This window comes from Cololabis saira, chromosome 4, assembly GCF_033807715.1.
Source record: "Cololabis saira isolate AMF1-May2022 chromosome 4, fColSai1.1, whole genome shotgun sequence".
NCBI lineage: Eukaryota > Metazoa > Chordata > Actinopteri > Beloniformes > Belonidae > Cololabis > Cololabis saira.
In genome coordinates, this window is record NC_084590.1 from 35,315,185 (window position 1) to 35,338,379 (window position 23,195).

General features: G+C 40.7%; 1 protein-coding gene across 1 annotated transcript in view; it reads right to left on the bottom strand.

The window, feature by feature from the left end:
• The window catches only part of dph1 (diphthamide biosynthesis 1), a 75,671-nt gene that overhangs the window by 18,824 nt on the left and 33,652 nt on the right, over positions 1-23,195 (bottom strand). Inside the window, exons 4-9 of the mRNA XM_061719597.1 lie at positions 15,778-15,899; positions 11,797-11,951; positions 9,243-9,364; positions 6,625-6,693; positions 5,534-5,690; positions 642-742 (exon numbers count right to left, since the gene is read on the bottom strand). Of these exons, the coding sequence (XP_061575581.1) occupies positions 642-742; positions 5,534-5,690; positions 6,625-6,693; positions 9,243-9,364; positions 11,797-11,951; positions 15,778-15,899 (726 nt within the window). The remainder of the gene's footprint in view (positions 1-641; positions 743-5,533; positions 5,691-6,624; positions 6,694-9,242; positions 9,365-11,796; positions 11,952-15,777; positions 15,900-23,195) is intronic.

Here is a 23,195-nt window from a genome sequence, read left to right on the forward strand (position 1 = left end):
GCATAACAAAAAAGTTTTCAGACATCTGAAAAGAAGTGATTTCTCTGGACTTGGAGTTAGGGTCAAAATCACATAAATTATCATTAGTTTAAGTATTCAAAGTCCATGTTTTTTAGCTAAAAAAATAAAGAAAAAAAAAAAGAGAATTAAAAAGGAACCATGTTTTCTGGAGAGCAAATTAATATTGTCCATATTCTCTTATATTCATCTACTCTGGTGCAGTTCCAAGTAAATAGTCATTTCCAGATATGGAATATGTAACATTAATGCAGTCATTCATTTGCGTGCAGTGACTCAAACATGAGTCACTTTTACACTAATGTACATCAGCTCCTTTCGTGCATACACTCAATAATGACAGAAAACATTGGTAGTCACGACACTGCATCAAATAAGGTCTGAGCTTTCTTTCTACGACATGTCAGGTTGCCCCGGGAATCCATGATAGCCTGACAAGTGTATTTGGGAATTTGGAAAATAAAGTTAAAAGTGATTCATGAATGTTACCAAGTCTAACCAAACGAGATCCTTGTTGCAACGTCTGAAAGAGTGTGAGGAGTGATCCAGGGGAAAACAGAACATGTTTGAAAGTCTAATTTAGGCTGGAATTAGTGTTTGTATGTGTGCATCTCATTACTCACGCATCTACATCTGGCATCAGATCCAGCTTGCTGGGGAAAATCTCAGAGAGTAACACACGAGTGAAGGATTTGCCCAGAGACAGGAGTCTTGATTCCAGATGCTAGGAAGAAAATGCACAAAAGGACCAATATAAAAGGCATGCATTCGATACATTTCTTACTAGTGTATTGAGAAGCCACCACATAATATAAAAATAACGCACCACATGCCAAGGTAAAGGTTGTCTGGAAGTTTTGCTTGTCTGCCCCCAACCTTAAGGAGACTAGGCGTAATGATTGCCTGAAAGGGATATACTACATATAGCAGATGCCCTCTCCGAGCCTGGAGACCAGTTTGAGGGTTTTATGCAGTAGACCCCTCCAGCTGTTCCTAGGGCTGCCCTGATATGGGGAGGGATTTCTGATGTTTGTTCATGAGTCTGCTGGAGCCATTGCTCCCTGTGTGGGGTCACACCCCCAAGTGTTTCATTTACCACTGGCACCGCTGTTGTCTTCACCTTCTACAGCTTCCTATCTTCCTCTTTCTTGATGTTGTTGTCATTTGGGTTTGCTACATCTATCACAACTGCTTGTCGACCACCATAAGTCTAAATCTGGAAATCTTACAGGATCTTTGCTCTTTTATTCTACAACTGTGGATACATCTCCCCTCTTGGCTTTGGGACTTCCAATCCAGACTCTGCACATATAGTAGACAGAAACTAGTCCCGATACCTTCATGTATGCCTTACCTGCTTCTTAAAATATGCTCTTATGTGCTGGATTATCTTGGAGGCATCTTTGCAAAGTCTGCGCCTGAAGTCTTGTCTGGTAGAACTCAGCCTCTATTTTTACGACCGTTCTCACACTGCTATGGTTAATGCCTTATACAGAATATGTATATTAATGGCTAGAATGTATATAATGTATGCACATATTTATCTAGATAAAGAAGTGTTCATTGAGTATCATTAAGGCAAAACGTCCAAACAGCGATTTACTGGTTCTCTTTCTAACTCTGTTCGGTATCTCAGCCTATAGGAGAGCGCTCTCATGCGGTCGAACTACGGAAGCTCCAATGACACTCCGTCTGTCGGAGACAGACCAATGACAGCAGTGACAGGAGAGCCCGCCCCTCTCCCTTATATTCTCACTGCGTCAGTGCACGGGTATTCTTCGCTTCTTCCCCGTGAGTGTAACTACAAGCTCTCCTCAGTCAGCTTGACCAGAATCTGTCTTCTGCTTCAGCTCTCAGACGAGCCGTAAAGGACGTCGTCGCCGAGTGCAGGACTTCGGCTCTGCCGTCGGCCTTCGCTGAGGAATATTGCGTGTCATTGCGCAACTTCAGACTGGTAGGTCGCCCTGTCATTCTGCTATTTTTAGCCTGGGTGAAGCTTTTTCCCAAAAAAACCACCAACAAACTAACAAACCAACCAACAAAGCTCAGAGTTAACAAAACGAACCAGCAATGAACAACTGGCAACCCCGCTTTTTAACCTCCTGATGAGCTGACGGGCTGCAGGTTCAGGCTCACAGCGCGACTGAAGGCTGATTTATGGTTCCGCGTTACACCGACGCAGAGCCTACGGCGTAGGGTACGCGGCGACCCGCACCGTACGTGGAAATGCGGTCTTTTTTTCTGCTATTAAAACATGATTTGTAATGTGAATTTGCAACACTTAAACTACAAATAATAGTTTTTGACGTGACATCAGAGATTGTACATGCTCTCTGTGAAAGGATGAGTAGCTCCACAACTGGAAATGGGCGGGTGGTTTGGAGCGTCTGGGACAGTCATATCCGATCTGAGTGTTTGGAGCTGTTCAGACTGACACGCATCTGCCCAAATGCGATAATGATCGGATATGAAACTACCTCCCGGAGGTGGTTTCCATCTGGTTTGCAAAAATCGGATATCATGCGGTTTGGGACTGTTCAGACTTCAAAAGAGTCATCCAGTTTCAATCTGGATGGGCTAAAGATCGGATATTGGCTGGCAGTCTGAACGCGGCCTTAGAGAACCGGGGTTATGTAAGTAACTTAACATTATATAAGGAGCCTCTTTTTGTTCATATAATGATCCAAGTACAGTCCATTCTATTTACAAGGAATCCCACTTATCTCACTTTACCAACAACAATAAACACATTCCCATGTTCTTGTTCTTCATTTTGCTCCTGCCCTACATCCATGTCACATTCAACTTTCATTATTCCCCCCCCCCAAAAAAAAAAAAAAAAAAAATAAAAGAAAATACTTGGCAGAAAATAACACGAAAACACAAATGAGTAATCCCCCCAGAAGACTTTGTGACTTTCTTTAGGCTTCCTTCCAGTAAGTGCTAATTATACTGCTACCATGGTAAGACATCAGTGGTGACTCACACTGTCATCTCTCACTCAGCAGTGACGCTTCTTGCTGAAGTTCAGAGTTTTGATTCCAAGGTTAACAACCTGTGTTGAGCTCTTTGGGTGCACTTAAACAGCCTGAGGCACAAGGTGGTATGTTACACAGAACCTTTCCCCACAATCTCCAGAGAAACCTGGTAACTGGATGAAAAAGCTGCCCATCACATCTATCACACGCGAACAAGCAATCGAATTAACCAGGAGCCACCTGCAGCCTCTTTTGGATAATAGAAGCCTTGAATTCACAGCTGCCAGCATAAATTCACAAAAGGCCCATAAGTATCCATAAGAATGAGGGTAAGTACCAAGGGTAATAAAACCAAAGCACAGCCCGACTGCTGCTGAAAATGCAGTTCACCATCTCAAGCACTTGTATCAGAGCGACCTTATTTTCCGGTAAGAACATTTCTGACAAAGGCTTGCATAGCAAGAGAACCCTGGGATTTTCCAGCAGAGAGTATACACAATGTAACGTTGAGGGCAACTATATTTGGTTGGTTTATATTCAAAAACAATATCATCAGAGAGTGACTGCTGCAGATCAGAAAAGGGAGCCTCCAAGGGTAAGAGTTCGGGGCTCTAAAATATTCCTGCTGTATCTCAGCGCTCCAGAACACGGAGGGTAAATGGGCACAGATAAAGCTGACCACACTTCTTCACCTCAGTGGGAGTCGGATCTGACCCCTCGAGTACTAACTCCCAAAACAGTTTCATATTTCATTATCTTAATCTATTTATTGAGTTGAAAGAACCCCGCTCCTCCGTTACGGACTGCCTTTGAAGCTGTGGGCAGTACATGAGGTGTTATGGCGGCCAAACTGAGTGAATAAATCACATAAATGCTCCTTTAGAAAAATAAGGGTAAACACTGTCCTTGGAAAGATTATAAGACATTTCTATGACTGCACTCTTATCAAAGTTATCCTGTCTTTTCACTTGTGAGGTTATCTGACACAATACTTTTGTAATCTCCACAGATGACTGAGGGAGCGCTGGAGTTTTTATTCAAACCCCCCTTTTACATTCCTCCTCTTCTGCCACAGTACAATGAAACTTTTCTCTTTGTCATTTTTAGGCCAATTTTCACTTAATATTTCAAGTCGCATTTGTTTTTTAAATAAACTATAAGACTAGTACAGTATCTGCATCTCCTATTTGGCCTCCCTCCCTTGCAGCTGCATCTCCAGCATCTGTCTCCTAATATATCCACTAGGCCTCCTCTTTATGTATCCAAATCCTCTCAAACAAGCCTTTCTTACTATATCAAAACCATTGAGGCTTTAATATTTCTAACCAGAGATACCAAAGTGATAAAATATATTGATCAAAATCTCTCGCGGGACTGCATTTGGCTTACATATCAAATAACAAGGTGCAAGTTTGAAGACTACATGTGTCTGTGTGTCTAACATATCACGAAACCATTTGAGACTCTCACAGTGAGAAGCATTCGTATTGTTACACAAGTGGCCTCAGGACAGTAGAAGTCGAAATGAAATTGATGCCTTTGGACCCGAGCACCTCAGGAATAGATTGTGCAGCCTATGAAGTAATTCTGGAGGGCTTTACTGGATGAAGTTACAGTTTTCCAGGTCTTGTGTTTTGATCCACAGACAAAGCAGGTTTGTGGGGCTTTTGCTTTCACCTAGAAAATACTGCTAATTTAGAAAAATTGTGTCTAAGAGTGACGAGGAAAAACACCTCTGTTTATCTGTTAATTCAGGATTCAACAACGGGAAGATGTTCTAAGGCTACCACAAAACTTCTCTGGAAAGCCTCCAGTTGATTCCAATCACAGTTGTTGAGAGAGCTTGAGAACACACGTTGAAGAGGATTGGGAGGTGCAACCGTGTCTTAGCTTTTCATCTTTGGGTTCCTGTGCAATTCAGGATAGAATTGAAAAATCTTCTCCTCACATGTACTCCAAAGTACATTAAAAACCTCGTGGCTCCATGTATCCCCAGTAGAGCAATTAGCTCCGCAGGCTTACTTCTAGTTTCAAGAGTTTCCAAAAGTAGAAAGGCAGACAGAGCCTTCAGATATCGGGCTTCTCTTTTGTGGAAACAGCTCCCAGTTTGTGTTGGAGAAGAAAACATTCTCTGAGCCTTTAAGATCAAATGTTCTTTTTGATAAATTTAGAGTTAGGGGGGGGGGGGGGTAGCTTGCTGGTTTCTCAACCAGACTGCTGGGGGACGTCTCGTGATGCACGGGCTACCCGTCCTGAGCATGATTCAGCGGGAGGTCCACTCCTGTTAAAAGGGAGTTTTTCCTTTCCACTATCGCCCACGGCTCCATATTTGCTCAGGACGAGGAATAGTGATTCAATCCAGTGTGTTGGCTTCCTTGGCTAGACTGCTTTTTTGTGTAGATATGGTTAAAAGGTTATAAGAAATTGGATCTAACTGATCGATAATTGGACCGTATTTAAAATGCCATCAGATGTCCTCTTTTGTGATTTGGTTGACAAATAAACTGAACTGAATCTATATGAGGATGTAAACCCACCTCCAGGACCTTCGGGCTGCCCTGGCGCCCTAGTGTGCCCAAGATCAGACCCCATCTGCTGGCCAGTCGGGCTCTGTCAATAGCCTGCAACCTTAAATCACGCATGGCCTCATGGTCGTAGTACTCCCTGGAGAACACCTTACTGTAGGGGTCGTATCTACAAATAGAGATGAGACACACAGGTGTTAGTAGGATGTGTGCTTGAGCACAAACAGACAATATCATGAACATTACTAGCTGTTGTTCACATATCTATCTTGAGGAAAGAAATGCGCAAAAAAAAAAAAAAAAAAAAAAAAAAAAGGCATCAGAAATCCAATCATGAGAAGCCATCAAGTATGACAGAAGTGAGTTTATCTTAGGGAAAAAGGAGGCATTTCTGAGCTTCTAATCTCCTTTTCTCAGTTACAAGAAGTACACTTGAGATTAAAATCTTGTTTATGAGAGAGACCTGTGATCTGTGCAGCAGTGCATATGTCTGCTACAACCTACTTTCACTTTGCATGCAAACAAGGTCCCAGCAGAAGAGCATTTCATCCTGACCAAAAAACTGAAATGGTAGTGAGTGCAATAATGATCAGAACTGCCAATGATTTTTAGAATGGAAATCCACTGAATAAAAAAAAAAATATTTGATAATAAAAATTATATGATTGAAGTGATTTGTGGCATTACATACATTTTTATTTGCAAAACTGCTTATTTTTGCAACTGTTTTTTTTTCCAAACTGATTTTATTAATTGCATATCATCAGTGCTGATAAAAAAATGTGACGTTATCTGGAACGTATGAGCACTCCAGCCGTGTGAGTGTTTTTTTTTCCAGCAATGAGAAATGTACTTATTTCTAACTAATTTCAGAAATGAATTGACTGCTACTACAAAATAGGATAACGTGGTACCCAAAGGTACCGAGATTGTTTGCAGGACTTGATTGCGACAACTGGATCATATAGATTTTTCACGGCTGTGTGTGTGTGTGTGTGTGTGTGTGTGTGTGTGTGTGTGATCGTTATTAATATGACCAACAGTAGATTTAAGGAAAGATAAACAACAGAGACATGACTACATTTGACAAACTTTCACTGTACCTGTAGGCAGGGATACTTGGGTTTGCGATCATGATCGACTCTAAATGAAATCTTCCATCTCCAAGGTAACTATAGAAAACACAGAGATAAATTCATTTTAATGTATATCAAATTATATTTAGAAAAAATGAAAAAAAGAAACCCTCAAAACTCTGATCAAAGGATCAAAACTCTGGGACAGCTGAAAATACAAACTTTTTTTAATTTATCTTCAAAACTTTATTAATGTCTGCAATTGCTAAAGTGTTTGCAGGCAAAAAGACTAACGGGGTGGAGGGTTTCCCACTTCCGCTGTCCAAGAAGATGACCCAAACGATTGGAGCATGCTGTTTACCAAGAACACAAGCTCTTCCAATTAACCCGGGGTCTGATGCTGGGGATTCAGCGAAGCTCAAACAGAGGCAGAGTTCATAAACCATAAATGCGTAGTCGGATGTTGGGAGCCTTTAAAAACACACTCAAAGTCTCTTGCATAAAGCCCCTTCACTGCGAGGCTGAGAAGAGTCCTGTCGTCGCGAGGGGGCTCAGGTTGGGTCCTCTTCAGAGCTGAAGCAAGCAAAGAAATTCCCTAATTGGTTTCTGTTTGGAGCAACTTGAAAGAGGCTGTCGGTGGTTACAAATATGCTTTGCCCAGTGATATGAATACCCCACCCTTTATTTGCAAAGTCTGTTTATGTAAAAAGACACATCAATGCCTCTGAATGATCTTTGCAATAAAACTGAACAACACCACAAAATGAATTGAAGTGTAGCCTCTTCCCCCTGCCTGTTGTTGCTTAGAGACTTCCAAGACCCACATTTAATTACATCCAATGAAAAGAAAGGGTCTGCTGCCTTCTGACCACTGTTGTCCTGAGAGGTCTTTTGCTGTGAGAATCTGGTTCTCCCTCCAACTATGCAAACCTGCTGTTGCTATAATGAGAAATGTTACGTGCCGTTATGCTATTGTAATATTCCCATTATCATATTGTTCTATTATGAGAAAGAACTGGAACACTGCAGCAGATAGAAATGGTCCACTGATCATTAAAGCTCTTTTCAATGCACTTTCTGGCCCGTTCAAATGGGTCTCAATACTAATACGCTGCTATTCAATCTTTATAATGCTCAAATAGCTCATAAATGCAATTACAGCTGCTACATATACCATTGATGGGGGTTCGAACAATGGTAAAGGAAACGACTTGAAACACTGATTCATTTCTAATTAATTTAAGATTATCTAAAATTAAATAATATAATATCGATGATGAAAAGCGCGCACAGTTAAGAAGAGGAATCAGTGTTAAGAAGCTTGATTTTAGCTCTCCTTGAAGATGGTGAATTATCAGTCATGTCTTTACCTTAATGGTAACATAAAAGAAAAAGGGTTTAATTACAAAAGGGAACTGTTACTAATTAATTAAGCTTCCGGTGTTGGTGCCGTGGTGTAATAAAACACTTTGTATTTGGTGCTACACTAGAAAAGGAGATTTAGCCCACATGGGTAATATAACCATGTGCACTGAATGCAAGAACGAAAGTTAAAAAGAAGGTACCGACTGAGGCGGGCCAATCGATTCTTCTCTATACACTCCTGCACACCACAACTGACAAGATCAAAGACACCATAGACTGGATTAGCAGGTGAAACACTCTGAGACTACTTTTGTCTACACCAATGCATGTAGCACAGCTTGTCCAGGTGGTGCTGCTTTAATCCCACTCACCCGCGAGGTTTTAAACGCATGGACCAACACTAAATGTGTGTAGATCACACACACAGGAGGAGATGCACCTATGCATAATCAAATCAGGGGAATTACATTATCTCACTGTGCGCAACAAAGCACAAGCTTTTCTCTGCAGAAGACAGGCACAACATGTATCAACACAAAGCAGCTGCGGGGATGTTGTTCGCCGCTCGGATCCGATACTTAGTCAGTTCGCTTTCTTCTCTGCTGTACAGGCATCACTTTGAAAAGCATCACCTGTGTACTGTTCGTGCGAAAACACAGAAGAGCTGGTCTTTTAGGATAAGCACAGCTACTGATGGGATTTGTCATGTTTTTCCAGACGAAATTTAAGTTAAAACAGGCAATCGCACGAGCTGAAACTAATTTACGAACACTGTGACGCGCAAGCTATCAATTTTCATCATGCGCACGTCACAGTAGGCGTCATACTTCGGGAAAGCTTTTCTTTAAAAACTTGGATGATTTGGCAAGGATGTGGATGTGTTGCAGTTGGAAAAAAGCCAAACTTTGTCAGCCTGGATCCAATTCAGTGATTTTCACAGTGAGGAGGTATTTTTAGCCTCACTGTTTGGGATCAGCATCAGGCTGTTTCTGGCTCCACAAAACACACAGACACAGCTAGTTAGCCCTGCCAGCGATGTCCCGTGTGACTGGAGTATTGTCACACTGATTATCACTTGTATCAAATAGCTGAGCACGACATTGGCAGGAGGGAGAGTCAGAGGTGGTGGTGGTGGGGGGTGACAATAACTTGATGAGTCAATGCTGAATAATACCTTCTAGCTAAAAAAAAAAGGAAAGGAAAAGAGAAACTAGTAAATACCGTATACATCATTGGCTTAAGCTGCAGGATGGAAGACGGGGAGAAAAGAGATTCCTTACATTATGGCATCTACGTGGCGATCCAAGCGTGGGGAGGTACAGCCCAAAATTTCTCCTGGTGACAGAGGACGACACTGCGGGACAAGGACATCGTACTCTGGCTTCAAGGCTGCACTCACGGCCTGTGACGTGGACGAAGGGAGAAGGAATACAACTTAAAGGTTTTCAATACGTGGGAAAGTGACAGTAAATGTTTGACTTTGTAGTTGCCGTTTTTTTTATTTTTTTTGTCGTTTCTTTTTGAAGTAAGTTCTGGCTTACAGCGTGAAACTGCAGAAAGCTGTGCCAACCTCCATCCCACATTTCCTGTAGCTGCTTATAAGATGCTCTGGATGAATTTTGGACTCTCCCTTTCAATTAAAGCTGTTACGATTCAACAATACTTCTGGGATATCTTGACTGAGCAGCAATTTTCATTTTAAAATGCCAGTACTCTTTGTTCACCCATTCAAGACATGAATTAGACCTTCTAAACCGTTGTCTCATTGATTTACTTGTGCTTTGGCTGGTTTTCTCCCAAACATCAGTAAGACAACCAGTCCCTAAGCCAAACAAGTAGCAACAAAGCACGAAGCTGCCTCTACTATGTTTCAGAGTTTGGATGAGGCTTTGGTTGGTGTGTGCAGAGCATTTATTTCATTAAAACTCTGACCTTGTCCAAAAAAAAAACACATTGCTGAAGAAGAACTACGTTTTGTAAAGATGAGGCACAACATGTTTCCCCCCCCCCCTTTCAGAGACTTGTAGTTTAATTCAGTGACCTTCAGGGCATCTTTTTGTAGAGAATAAGTGAAAACACGAGTTAGTATTTTGAAAAGAAAAATATGTGAAAGTTAAGAAAGTAGATAAATCTGAATATGGTTTGCTCAGGATTGCAAATTGTGCTATACAAGTGAACTTGGCAGCATGCCCACTCCCCAAAGAGGGGGGCGTCCATCCTAAAATCTTACATATTATCCAGACAGAAATATGTTTTCTGCAATCCTTCTTCTAAGACCATTGTGAAATATGTGATCTCATGTGTTGCAAGCCTGAAATGAAAAACTGTATAAATCCTACAATATCCTATTGTCTGAAATGAAAAAAAAAAAAAAAAAAAGCCTCAACAAACTAGAAACATCCTCTTTTTATGTTGGTTGGTGACAAGTTCAGTCCTCCGAGAGGGCTTCCCCCCCCAGAGTAGACCCAAACCCCCCCCAGCTGAGGGGGTTTGGGCCTTTGGTGAGGAACGCCTGCTGGATTCCTCCCTATGGAGGTGCGTTGGGCGTATCCGGGGCAGACCCATGACAGGCTACAGGGATTATATCTCTCCGCCTCTCTGCTTGGGCTGAGTGCAACTTATAGATGGATGGATTTAAAAAAAGAAAAAAGAACACGAAACTCTGTATATAGTTATAGTCTGTCTCCTATGTAAAAGGGAAAGAAAGTATCAGTGAAACGACAGGGTTGCTGGTGATGGGTAATGGGGCAGGCAATGAAAAAAGCCATAAAGACTTTACAGAGATTGTGGCCCCCAAGTAGAAGACATGGGTGACAAGTTATCTCACAGATTTCATCTCACCACAACCACGGCTATTTAAATCTTTATGATTCTGCAAAATAATGATAGTATCCATCACATGACATGTGGATGTAGAGAAGAGGAATCTTATTTGCTGTAAAGAGAGCTGTAAACCTCAAGAAAAAAAAAATTCTTACAAATATTGGGAAGCATTAAAGCAAAGTTAGAAGATTAAAAAACAAAAACTGTTTGCATATTCAGAGGTTAACTGATAAAGTAGATTATCTAAGGTTTCGCATAGGGAATATGGGAGTATGCCAAGCTTCTCCCGCCCATACTATGCAACATTAATAAGCCAACATGCCTACATCTAACTCATACGACATGAGTAGGATATAGGTAACCATGCATACATAACTACCCCCTAACATGTGCACTTATACGTATGGATGTTCAGAAACATCCAAACATACGGAGTAATATTACCCAAAGGAGCAGAGCATAAGTTAAAAATAGCAGGAGCGACATTAGTGAAAGCCCACAGTGGTGATGGTTGAACTCCACAAATGAAAGCTGCAGAGTACACGATAGAAGAGGGAGGCAGCGAGTCTGAAGGTGGGATGTTAAAGCTTAATACTATAGCTGTTGCCACTGCTTATGTAAAGAGCTGTCCTGAGCACGATGCTGAACTGGGAGGCCTTCCGAGGTCATTGCACCTTTCGAATCAAAAATAACTGCTGCCAGAATTGACAAACCCACACTTGAATTGAGCTTCAGAGAAGTGTTCATAAAAGCTAGGAACCACAGAAAATATCCTGTGCTGAGTGCTGGGATGTACGTGGGTGTGAGTATTCCAGTTCTGCACATGCGAATTACATCACGTCATACATAAAAATGATATACATCATTTGAGGCAAAGACGAAACAAAAACAAAAAAGAGGTTTATCCTCAGGTATCATTTTAAAGGTGTTTGTTAGGTTCTGTTTTCTTTTCCCTGAAACAAAAGTGAATTCCATAAGCACACAGAATCATGCAAGGCAGTGTTTATTCACCTGCAGTGCTGCCACAAACTGAATCGTGCTGACGAGTGCCAGAGATTGTCCACCAGGGAAGTTGAACCTGACTGTATCCAGGAAGTGTGCATTGTCCATCTGGATATCCACAAACACATACAGCATCTTAATACCTGCCGTGGAATCTATGGGGACTATAGGAAGGCACAGACAGAGAAAATACAGATTAATAATTCACTCTATTATGCTGGGTAAGCCAGCCTTATATGCACTATTGATGAAGCCTCAAACATTAACGTGCTGCACATGTTCACATGTGCAGCTATGTGGAAACCATGAATACACATCTATAAGTCCCAGCTGTGAGGTATAACTGAAACTCAGATCAAGTTTCTGGCTCATTCAGGAACTGATGCAGAGGCTGCAATTATTTAGGGAGGGAGGGGGACATGCGATTGCTATTGCCATTAATTTCACAGGCCATTTACCCCGCACCCGAGGCGCTGCAGCTAAAGATGCGCCAAGTTAGATGCCGAGCAAAGTGGGCAAAAGTCCAAGAAAGGGTGTAGATAAACCAGAACAAATATTGTGTTGATCACCACAATTATTGGTCTTTTACCACATCTAGTTTGCACATGTGGAGCAAACACTTTTTGTTTTTGGTTCCATTTAAATAAATGACCCATTAATGTTGCAACATTTTATGAGCCGGTGCAGCTCACTCGATGAGAATAAAACAAACATTTGTCATACAAGTTATTCTGCTTAAAAATGTAATTGCCTGTTTATTTTTTCCCCCCATTAGCATGAAATCCTAATAGTTGTTTACAGAATTCTACAAAAAATAATGAGAAATTAACAGAGAAACAGAAAAAGTAAGTCTGTTTGCTGCATAAACTTTCTAAAGAAAATTCTCTAGGCAGACATCCCCCGACCACAGTGAAGACCACATGTGAGGCATTTTAAAACAAGTCCTCTTGATGAAATAGTAGAAAACAATTTAGAAGTGTAATATTCCTTTTTTTAAACAGGAAATTAAGATGCTTATGTAAACATACTGAATGTTTTTGGTCTGAGTCAGGGATGGATATCCAACCAAACAAAAGGAGCAGTGCTCATTGCTGTTACATCTCAGCAAAGAGGAAACCTAAAGACGGCCTTTTGCTGCAGGGCTCATGTTGAGAGGAAAACCTAAACACGTGAAGGTGAAAGGGTTTGTGGAGACGAGTAAGACGAGCAGCTGTCTGCTGCTTGTTTATCGGCACTCCCAACACATAAAGGGCTCAGCAAAAGGACATCGATCTGTGTTCACTTTAGCATGGTAACCTCAGTGCACTTAGGTACTGCAATTAGAGAGACATTCAATGAGATGGATAATACTCCCAGTACCTTCGCTGGCTTTAATCTCATGTGTTAAAGCAATAAAAGCAATTAGCACAGCATGTTATTAATGTCCGTGCAAACAAATGCGAGAGCACAGGTAAGACGAAGAAGATGTTTACCAGAATCGTGTATCGATTTGTTTCAAATGCTTTGTTCAAAGTCAGTTTGTTAAAACAGAACACATACTACATTGTGATAAAATGGGTATAATGAAGATTATACTGTGATTTTATGAGCCACTGTTTCAGTTTATAGCAAACATTACCTGGCCTCTCATTAATACTTGGCTGCTCAGTGCAATAGTTGAACTATTCAAACAAAACAAAAAAAAAAGCTCTTATGGGCAAGTTTGGATTAAACTTCTGTAAATGCATTTAGATGGTTCAAGACCAGGATTCTGAGGATCTATTTGGGGAGCCAAAATAAAACAGATTATGCCTGAATGAATAACTCACAAAAAATAATAACATTTAATGTCCCCCTAGAGGTCTGTGGTGGGGTATTTATCTGATGTCTTCTTGTATTTTGAGCTGCGTCTTTGAAGGGCGACTGTGTAAAGACTAGCCAATATTAATGTGTATATGAGCAGTCAGCTCAGACATTTTCTCCTCCCTTCGCCCCACTCTTATGCATACATACATATTTGTTTTATTTCATGGACTCATATAAAACTTGGTATCTGCTCCTTTGTCGATTATGCACTGTACTGAGCCCCGAGCAACGTCTCTAAACCCGCCTGCAGCAGTATTATCATCCTTCTGAGAGGACAGGATCCATGTTTCTGCTACTTGTCTGGGGTCAGATGTAATACCAGGTCCCCGGCCTCCCTCATCATAGCTCGATTGATTTTAATCCACATTCATCAACCACCTGAAAATACAGTTTCATTTTTCCTCACTAACTGTGCTTTTAAATAGCTGAAAGTTCAATTTACTACGGAAATATCTCTAATAGGAAAGGAATTGTGGGAAATGGTGCGTTATATTATATCACATCCTTTAGCAATACGCCATTGAGCAACTTCACACACACACACCTTTCTCACACGCACAATGTTGCTCTCTCTCTCTCATATCACACAGGTGGGACCAGATTATAGTAATTTCTAGCAGATATACATGTCCCATCGTACCATCTAGGTTAGGTTTAAATAAGCCTTTGGCTGCTGAAACATTTTAGGTACTAAAGTGCTTTTACAGTGGTTAGCTCTTAACTTAGCATTTGCTTATTTAAATCCAGGTGGTGACTTTTATTTATTTATTTTTAAGAGCCAGGGCATGTATTAAAATGTTGACATTTTCCATTCTCCAGAATTAGTTTGTACATCCAATCTTTGAGGACTGCACAATTACTTCAACCTGCACTTGTGCAGAACGGCACGCTTTCACACCACTAAAGGTGAACGGACATGCTTTAGCACCAGGCAACTAAAAGAGATGGAGGAGGGGAAGAATCTGCATATTCATTAGCCAGGGAATACTAAATGAGGTAAAGGTGTACAGTTACATCTGAAGTCATTAAAAGCATGAAAGCGTACCATCTATGCATGAATACATGGCATCTACTAAATAATAAAGACACATATGTCTAAATGTGTCATTTAGATTAATGGAGGCAATATTAAATAAAAATTCCCACGCATAATAATAAATCCCTCTAAATCATGACTAGATTTCGTTGCTCATGGAGAGCTGCGCTTTAATAATGATGACGAAATATGGAAGGCACCAACACCCAAGAACAAATACTACAGAGAAAATAAAAGGGATGAAGGGGAGACAACCACTATGAGTCAGTCAAAACACACTCTTTCATCTCCCTGCAGGTGGCTGACATGTTGGGAAACAGTGCAGGTGATGTCCCCATGACTGGCTGGTGCAGGCCAGGATCATACACACAGCCATGGACAGGCTTTCCCTGTGAATCTGTACATTGTTCTGTTTTTTGAAAATGCACTTCATCAATTACTGTCTGATCTAACTTCAAAACCCTCTGTGTTTGAGTCTTTTGAACATGAGGGGGGGATGTGTACCCTTTACATGTCTTCTGTAAACATCCCACCCTATGCTCATATAACTCGTCCATGATTAACAAATAATGAATGCGCTCGCACACAAGCAGAGCACAAACTAATGTCAAGATGGGTGTTCAGCCATCTTAAAATTCTCCTGGTCATTTCTGGTATTTTGGAGAGGGGAACTCATTCTGGCAGAGATGCATCAAAACTATTGATTTAACATTTCCTCTCGAGTTCTGCAAGAAATGGACAACAGAGGCAAGGGTGAAGGTCCTCAGCAGCTGCCCGAGGTTTTCAAAAGGACGGCACTAATGCATGTTCCCCATCGATCTGACGGTTAAATGCGGTGTGCAGGCTCCAAAGGTCTGATATCCTTTCCATATAAAGAGCTGTGCAGATTGCACTAACTAGTTACATTTTCCGCTCATCGATAGCTCCACCTGTGAGTCTCAGTTTGTTTTCCTGTCTTTGTTGGAGCTCCTTTTTTATTCAGAACACTCGCGAGGTGGGAGCCCTCTTAATGTCGCTCCTTGAGGTGGATTGTGGCTTCATCGTGATGGAGAAACAGAAGAAAGAAAGAAAAAAAAACATGCACACAGATGGTAAAGGGTTGTACTTACTTAGACAACTGTGGCCATAGTGAACCATGAAATCGGCTCCAAGGGCTCGGGCGGTGAAGTCATCCACGCAACAGGCCCCGTAAGTCACATCCCCCATCACGATGGTATCAGCCTCTGTGAACCTGGGACGCACAAACACATGCGAGACCTACTCAGTGCAGTGTCAGACCATATGCACCTCTTGTACCTTCTTACAATAGATATCAATACACACAGCATTCAAGGCACGCTGTGATTATGTGAGAGCAGAGTAAGATCAATTCCTGTAACCTTGCAGAGAACAGTATGTACATCAGTCAATGACTGATTTCTCAGAACATCGGGGTGACTTAGTGCTCTTCTTTTGCTCTTACTGACTAGCAACCAAATGCCAAAGCACAAAAGAAGCTGACTAATAGTCAAAGCCCTGCCAGTTGAGGGTTAATAGGTCATCAGTCCAGTCTTTCTAAGAGGAAGAAACCTACACAGTTGGGAAAAAAAGCAAAAGATGACTGACTCAAATAAGGTTATTACCTGTTTACGGCATGGATTTCTGACTAAGACCAGCAAGAAGTAAAGAAAATAGCGTAAGCAATAGAAAAGTCTCTGCGGCATTAAAATAAACCATTCAGAATAGATGCTTTGTACTACAAGTGGGTTGTGTAAGTGTATCACGGACCTCGTGGACCTAATGTTCCATTTTGCAGTAACAGTGGACAAAATCACAGTCTTCTTAAGAGCAACATTGACAAATTCCCCAGGCATCTGCGTACCCAGATCTTTTTAAAAGTGCTGCACCGTACACAAAGGAAAGGACAGATATTTTATCACCCTTTATGTGCAAATACGAAGTAAAACCATTACGGCTTAATAAAACGAATAAAAGCTGATAAGAATAGATGGAGCTGGAGGTGTTGTAAAGAAGGAGAGAGGGGCAGCCAAGGACGAGGTTGTGGAAGGTGCTTCATTCCAGGTATTTGGGGCTGAAGTCTGACAGATTTAGGGTAGACACAAAGTGTAGAACAAAAGAAAAAGACACAGGGCTTGGTAACAGAGGAAGGTGCTAAACAGACATGTCTACAAACAGAATAGCCTCTGTAACAACCAAAAGATTCCATAATGGGTCTCCTGTTGCTCAGTCTTTTAACCTGCACCCATTGTTAGCTCTTTCCTGGCTCTTCCCTCCGCAAGGAGCCCCAGAAAAACTACTTATTTAGCCTTTCCACTCTCATTTTGTCTGATGTAATCTCTTCGTTGATCTCTCTCTGGGCTACTCATCATTGTCCCCTTGTAATTCATGTTGTTTCTTCCCCCCCCATTCCCCTGTCCCTTCTACTCTAATGGCTGTGCTCAAGTGCAGGGAAATGCAAGCCATACGAGCCCAGAAAAACAGACAAGAACAACTTATCTGGTAAGCAAATATTTGCCTTTGATGGTTTGATTCAATAACCGTCTCTGTTGTCAAGGTTTTGAACATGTCTACATAAGCTCCACTGCACTGGGAGCCAACTTGTAGGTAACGACGGATCATTTCAAAGTATATCTATAATATATATATATATTAGGGCTGTTCGATTAATCGATTTTAAATCGTAATCGCGATTATGTAATTAGAACGATGTTAAAACGTGAAACTCTAAAATCGATTTTTCCCTTTTTTTTTTTTTTTTTTTTTTTTTTAAATTGGAAATATAACTTACTGTATGTTCGCAAGTGCTGATTTGCTGATTTTTTTTTTTCAGAGATAAAACTTTATATTTTATTATATTTTTTAAAACTTTTTTTCAACTTATTTTACAGAGTTTTGCACTTTATTCATTCATTTTTGGTTTAATAAGAGCAAAGTTTGCACTTAAAGCCTAATGGGGCAAATGTTCAATAAAAAAACTGCATATTTGAAATCATTTCTTTGCCTTTTGTCAATTCACAAAATAATCGTAATCGAAAATCGGATTTTGAGAGAAAAAAAATCGAGATTTTATTTTTGGGCAAAATCGAACAGCCCTAATTATATATATATATATATATATATATATATATATATATATATATATATATATATAGTTCAAGGTTTGTGGAGTTCTATGCAGGTTTTCACATGAACTGCATTGTTTTTTTGTTGCAGTTGGCTGATTCTGTTTGTTTGAGTTGCAGAAATGTGCAGCAGTTCTCCAGCTAAAGATACCCCGCCTATCCACCAGGAAGAGAAAAGAAGAAAAAAAATCCATACAATCATCTGCAAACCACACAGAACCATCTACAATGCAAAGCGCAGCACTAGAGAAGATTATTGTATCTAATCAGCCATCTATCTGCCAGAAACATCATTATCACACTACCTTCACTGGCAGAGCAAGGAATATGCAGTTATTTCCAGGGTGAAATTTTATGGTAATAAATGCTAAGAATCAGATTAAGAGGCCGATATGTGAGACGTGATTCTACTGGGACATGGATAGAGTAATTACTGGGCAATGTACAGTCCTATATTTCGGTGGGAGAAAGGGGAAGAAAAAAAGAAAAAGAATGCACTGATATATTGACAGAGTTAGGTAGCAGATGAGAGAGAAAGGCTTATCGACATACCATTTCAACTTAGATATTAATACATAACTGTTGGGTATGTGTCCTCCACTTGTCCGACTTTAATTATATTTTACTTTCCACGTCCATCATACTCCTCCTGTCCAATCCTTCTTACACTCGGCTTTTGCATCAGTTGTTTTCCTGCTTCTCTCTTCATATCTGCACTGGTTTTGCCCCATCGCACTGTTCTCAGTACTAGTTCAGTCATTCAGACTGAAATGTCATTAAGATCTAATTAAGATGTCAGATGAGCTTGTGAACTCCTAAACAGCCCTCATAATATGTGTGAGAAATTGCCAGCTGATCTGAATATTCCCTACAGATGTTACTGTGCCGGTGTGTGCTGCAAACACTACAACTCTATAAGCAGACGGGGAAAATATACTGTAAGTGCACAAAGGCACATCAGTACGAAAGCGTGCACACATCCTCACAAAGGCTGTCTATTTATTGCCTGGGGATGGTTTTTGCTATTTTTCCAACAAGTTAAGCATTTATATTGTAAATAAAGAGCATCTCACTAAAATATTGTCCTGGTGTGGCAGGGTAAACAGGAAACATGAAAGTACACTAATCTTTCTGCTCTGTCCTTTGGGGATGATACTCTCTTTTTTTTTACTTTGACAGGAATTCCTTCAGCTGCCGCCATAAAAAGAGCTTATTTTGATGTAATGTCTTACAGCTCAGAGATGCTGCAGCAGACTGAGAATTAAAAATAAATAAATAAAACAAATTGTTCAGTCTCTCAATTTTCAATTAACACACAGACAGCCATTCTGCTACAAGACACTAATCTTTTGATGGAAATAACAACACTGAATGAAACCAAAAGGCTTCCATTATCTTTCTGAATAACTGTTAACTTAAGGTTGCAGATATTTTCATTTTCACTCTTCGGTTTCTTAGCTTGAGAAAGCAAAGCCATTTTCAAAAGGGTGATAATAGTAGTTGGTCAATAAAGACTGATGATGCAACTTGGGGTCAATAGAATGATCAGTCAAAACACAATGCTTTACAACTAAACAGTCACACTAAAAATTAAAGCCACACTTTTTCCTGTTGTATTGATTTTCAATTTACTTCAAATGCATAAATCCTCAGAACACAGAGACTTCATGTTGCTCTTTAAAAGGCTCTATATTTGGAGCAATCATGCCTGGAGGGTGTTAAATGCAATCTCAGCCTGAAATGTTCATTTGTTCCCGTCTCAGATATTCAGTCCCAGCAGTGTACCTGTACTGTAACGTGGCCCAAGATGTTTACGAATCAATCCTATCATTCATTTTTATATAACACAGAATTTTGGGTTGGAAATTAAGAATTTATTGCACAAAAACAGAAAATGAAGTACAATTGACTGTTTAATCATATAGTGTATAAATTAACATACAATACACCGTAGCTTGCCATGGTTCACTGTGTTCTAAAGCATGAAAACTGGTGACTTCATACAGTCAGTCCGGAAAGTATTCAGATTCACTTTTCCCACATTCTTTTATGTTACAGCCCTATTGATAATAGGAATACATTCATTTTTTTCTCAGAATTCTACACAAAATACCCCATAATGACAACATGAAAGAAGTTTTGTTATGATTTTTGTAAATGTATAAAAAACTATAAATATCACCTGTGCATAAGTATTCAGAACGTTTGCCATGAAGCTCAAAATTGAGCTCTGGTTCATTCTGTTTCCACTGATCTCTCTCAAGTTGTTTCTACAGCTTAATCGGAGTCCACCTGTGGTGAATTCAGTTGATTGGACTTGATTTGGAAAGACACACACCTGTCTATATAAGCTCTCACAGTTGGCAGTGCATGTTGCAACACAAACCAAACGTGAAGTCAAAAGAATTGTCTTCAGACCTCCGAAACAGGATTGTTTCGAGGCACAAATCTGGGGAAGGGTACAGAAAAATGTCTGCTGCTTTGAAGGTCCCAGTGAGCACTGTGGCCTGCATCATCCTTAAATGGAAGAAGTTTGGAACCACCAGGAATCTCCCTAGAGCTGGCCGCCCGCCTAAGCTGAGCAATCGGGGGAGAAGGGCCTTAGTCAGGGAGGTGACCAAGGACCCGACGGTCACTCTGTCAGAACTCCAGCGTTCCTCTGTGGAGAGAGGAGAAACTTCAAGAAGGACAACCATCTCTGCAGCAATCCACCAATCAGGCTTGTATGGTAGAGTGGCCAGGCGCCAGCCCCTCCTTACTAAAAAGCACATGGCAGCCCAACTGGAGTTTGCCAAAAGGCACCTGGAGGACTCTCAGACCATGAGAAAAAAAATCCTCTGGTCTGATGAGACAAAGATTAAACTATTTGGCATGAATTCCACGCGTCGTGTTTGGAGGAGAACAGGCACCGCTCATCACCTGGAGAACACCATCCCTACAGTGAAGCATGGCGGTGGCAGCATCATGCTGTGGGGGTGTTTTTCATCAGCAGGACCTGGGCCACTAGTCAGGATTGAGGAAAAGATGAATGCAGCCATGTACAGAGACATCTTGGATGAAAACCTGATCCAGAGTGCTGTTGACCTCAGACTAGGACGACGCTTCATCTTTCAGCAGGACAACGACCCAAAGCACACAGCCAAAATATCAAAGGAGTGGCTTCAGAACAACCATGTCAATGTCCTTGAGTGGCCCAGCCAGAGCCCAGACCTGAATCCCATCGAACATCTCTGGAGAGATCTGAAAATGGCTGTACACCGACGCTCCCCATCCAACCTGATGGAGCTTGAGAGGGTCTGTAAGGAAGAATGGGCAAAACTGCCCAAGAATAGGCGTGCCAAACTTGTAGCAACCTATTCAAAAAGACTTGAGGCTGTAATTGCTGCCAGAGGAGCTTCTACAAGGTATTAAGCAAACGTTACGAATACTTATGCTCATATGATTTCTTGTTATTTTCATTTTTAATACATTTACAAAAGTCGCATCAAAACTTCTTTCATGTCGTCATTAGGGGGTGTTTTGTGTAGAATTCTGAGGAAAAAAAATGAATTTATTCTTATTATCAATAGGGCTGTAACATAAAAGAATGTGGGAAAAGTGAAGCGTTCTGAATACTTTCCGGACTGACTGTATATCTTAACTCTTAAATGTCTGTTGTTCCAAACACTCATTTGTCATGTGTCTTTGTTAGGCCCTAGTGCATATTCTGTGAGGATTCTACGTATATTTCACTATCTAGTTTTAGTGTCCTTAGGACGTTGGCAACCAGAACATCATGGGTTTGTGCATTAATGTTCAGGAACACCAAAGAAAGCTTAAAGTGGTACTGCCTGGCATTTTATTGTAGTTACACGAGAGAAAACGGACAAAAAAAAAAAAAAAAAATCAGTTAATGCGAGTTAATCAGAGTACAAGTATTAACACTTGGGTGGCAGTGTTTCTTTGCTGCATACATTTGTGCATACGTGTAACTGCTGAATATAAAGATGGGGAGCTGGGACTGCCCTTATTAAAGTATCTCTCCTCCACTGTACCTGGCAGAGGAAGGCTGCAGCACCCTCCACGGTATGTCTCCTCATCAGATGACTGTGTTGCAAGAAAGACTTTTACATTTCAAATCTAATAATAGCAAAAGGTGGAGCACTGGCCTTGCAGGAAACAAAGTGACAAGCAGGTCAGGAAGATGGGTACAGGTGCAGCAACACTCCTGCTCAGTGGACACGGCAGGCAGATAGCTCAAATGAGAATACGCCGTGTTTGCATCCCAAATCAAGCCACCCGTGTGCTAACACCCACATACACAAACGTAAGTGCATAAATACACAATCTCACATTACCCTGTGCACTGAACATGTGTGAACAGTTTCCTACATCTGGCAAAAGCTCATATTTTATTCCATTACATTTCACATATCATTCCCCCATATGGGCTCAGGTAGGGCACCAACATTTAGTTTGGTAAGAATTAAAAAAAAAAAAATTAATCATTGCAAGAGAATTAAAAAATGTGTAGAAATGTCCAAAACAATAAATAATTGTATGTATAGAAAGAAAATACAAAAGCATGAAAGTTGAAAAAGAACATGGGAGAGAAGAAGGAAAGAGAATAGATTACGGATTCATCATGATCCTCGGGTTGCAAGGGGGACACGAGGATGGCGATAAAGCAAAGAGAAAAACACCGACACAAATATGAAAATCTGGTTTGTAATATCATCAAACCTTATATCCATAATCTGCTTTCTGCACATATAAAATGGACAATATCCTAACTATTCCCCTCGAAGAATAAATCTGCCAAGAGGCACTGCGCAGGAGGATTAAATGACCTCTATTCCCCCTCATGCTGTCTATCTTCCACTTGATGCCCATCTCTCTCCTTCATTTTGTCTCATTATTATGAGAAAACAGGACTTTCGGTAGAAATCCTCGGTACCTTGTTATTCAAAGAAAATCCAAAATAAAATAGCAATAAAATGCGACAGTCGACCTGCAGTCATTGAACATCTGCCAGGAATGAGCAAACAGAGTGAGCAGTGAGCTAGCGATCACCGGATGATGCTTACACAGATGTTTTCAGTAATGCCATTAGATAATCCTTTAACTCCCTGAAAAACAAGATCATTACTGCATCTCATCTATTTGCCATGGCATTTATCCAAATGCCTCAGTAATAGGTCATTATACAGAAGAAAAGCCTAAAGCTTTATCAAGACATGACTCTAAACTATATTAAAATTATTTTCATTAAACCAAACAAAGTCGTGAAACAGTTATAACTGACTCGTGTGTTGATATTGTTGTTGAAAGTGAAAAATCAACGCTAAGCCTACAACCAGGAACATGCCTAATCTTTACCGCTCTGTGGAAAATTATACAGAAAACTAAACAGAGTTTGACACCAA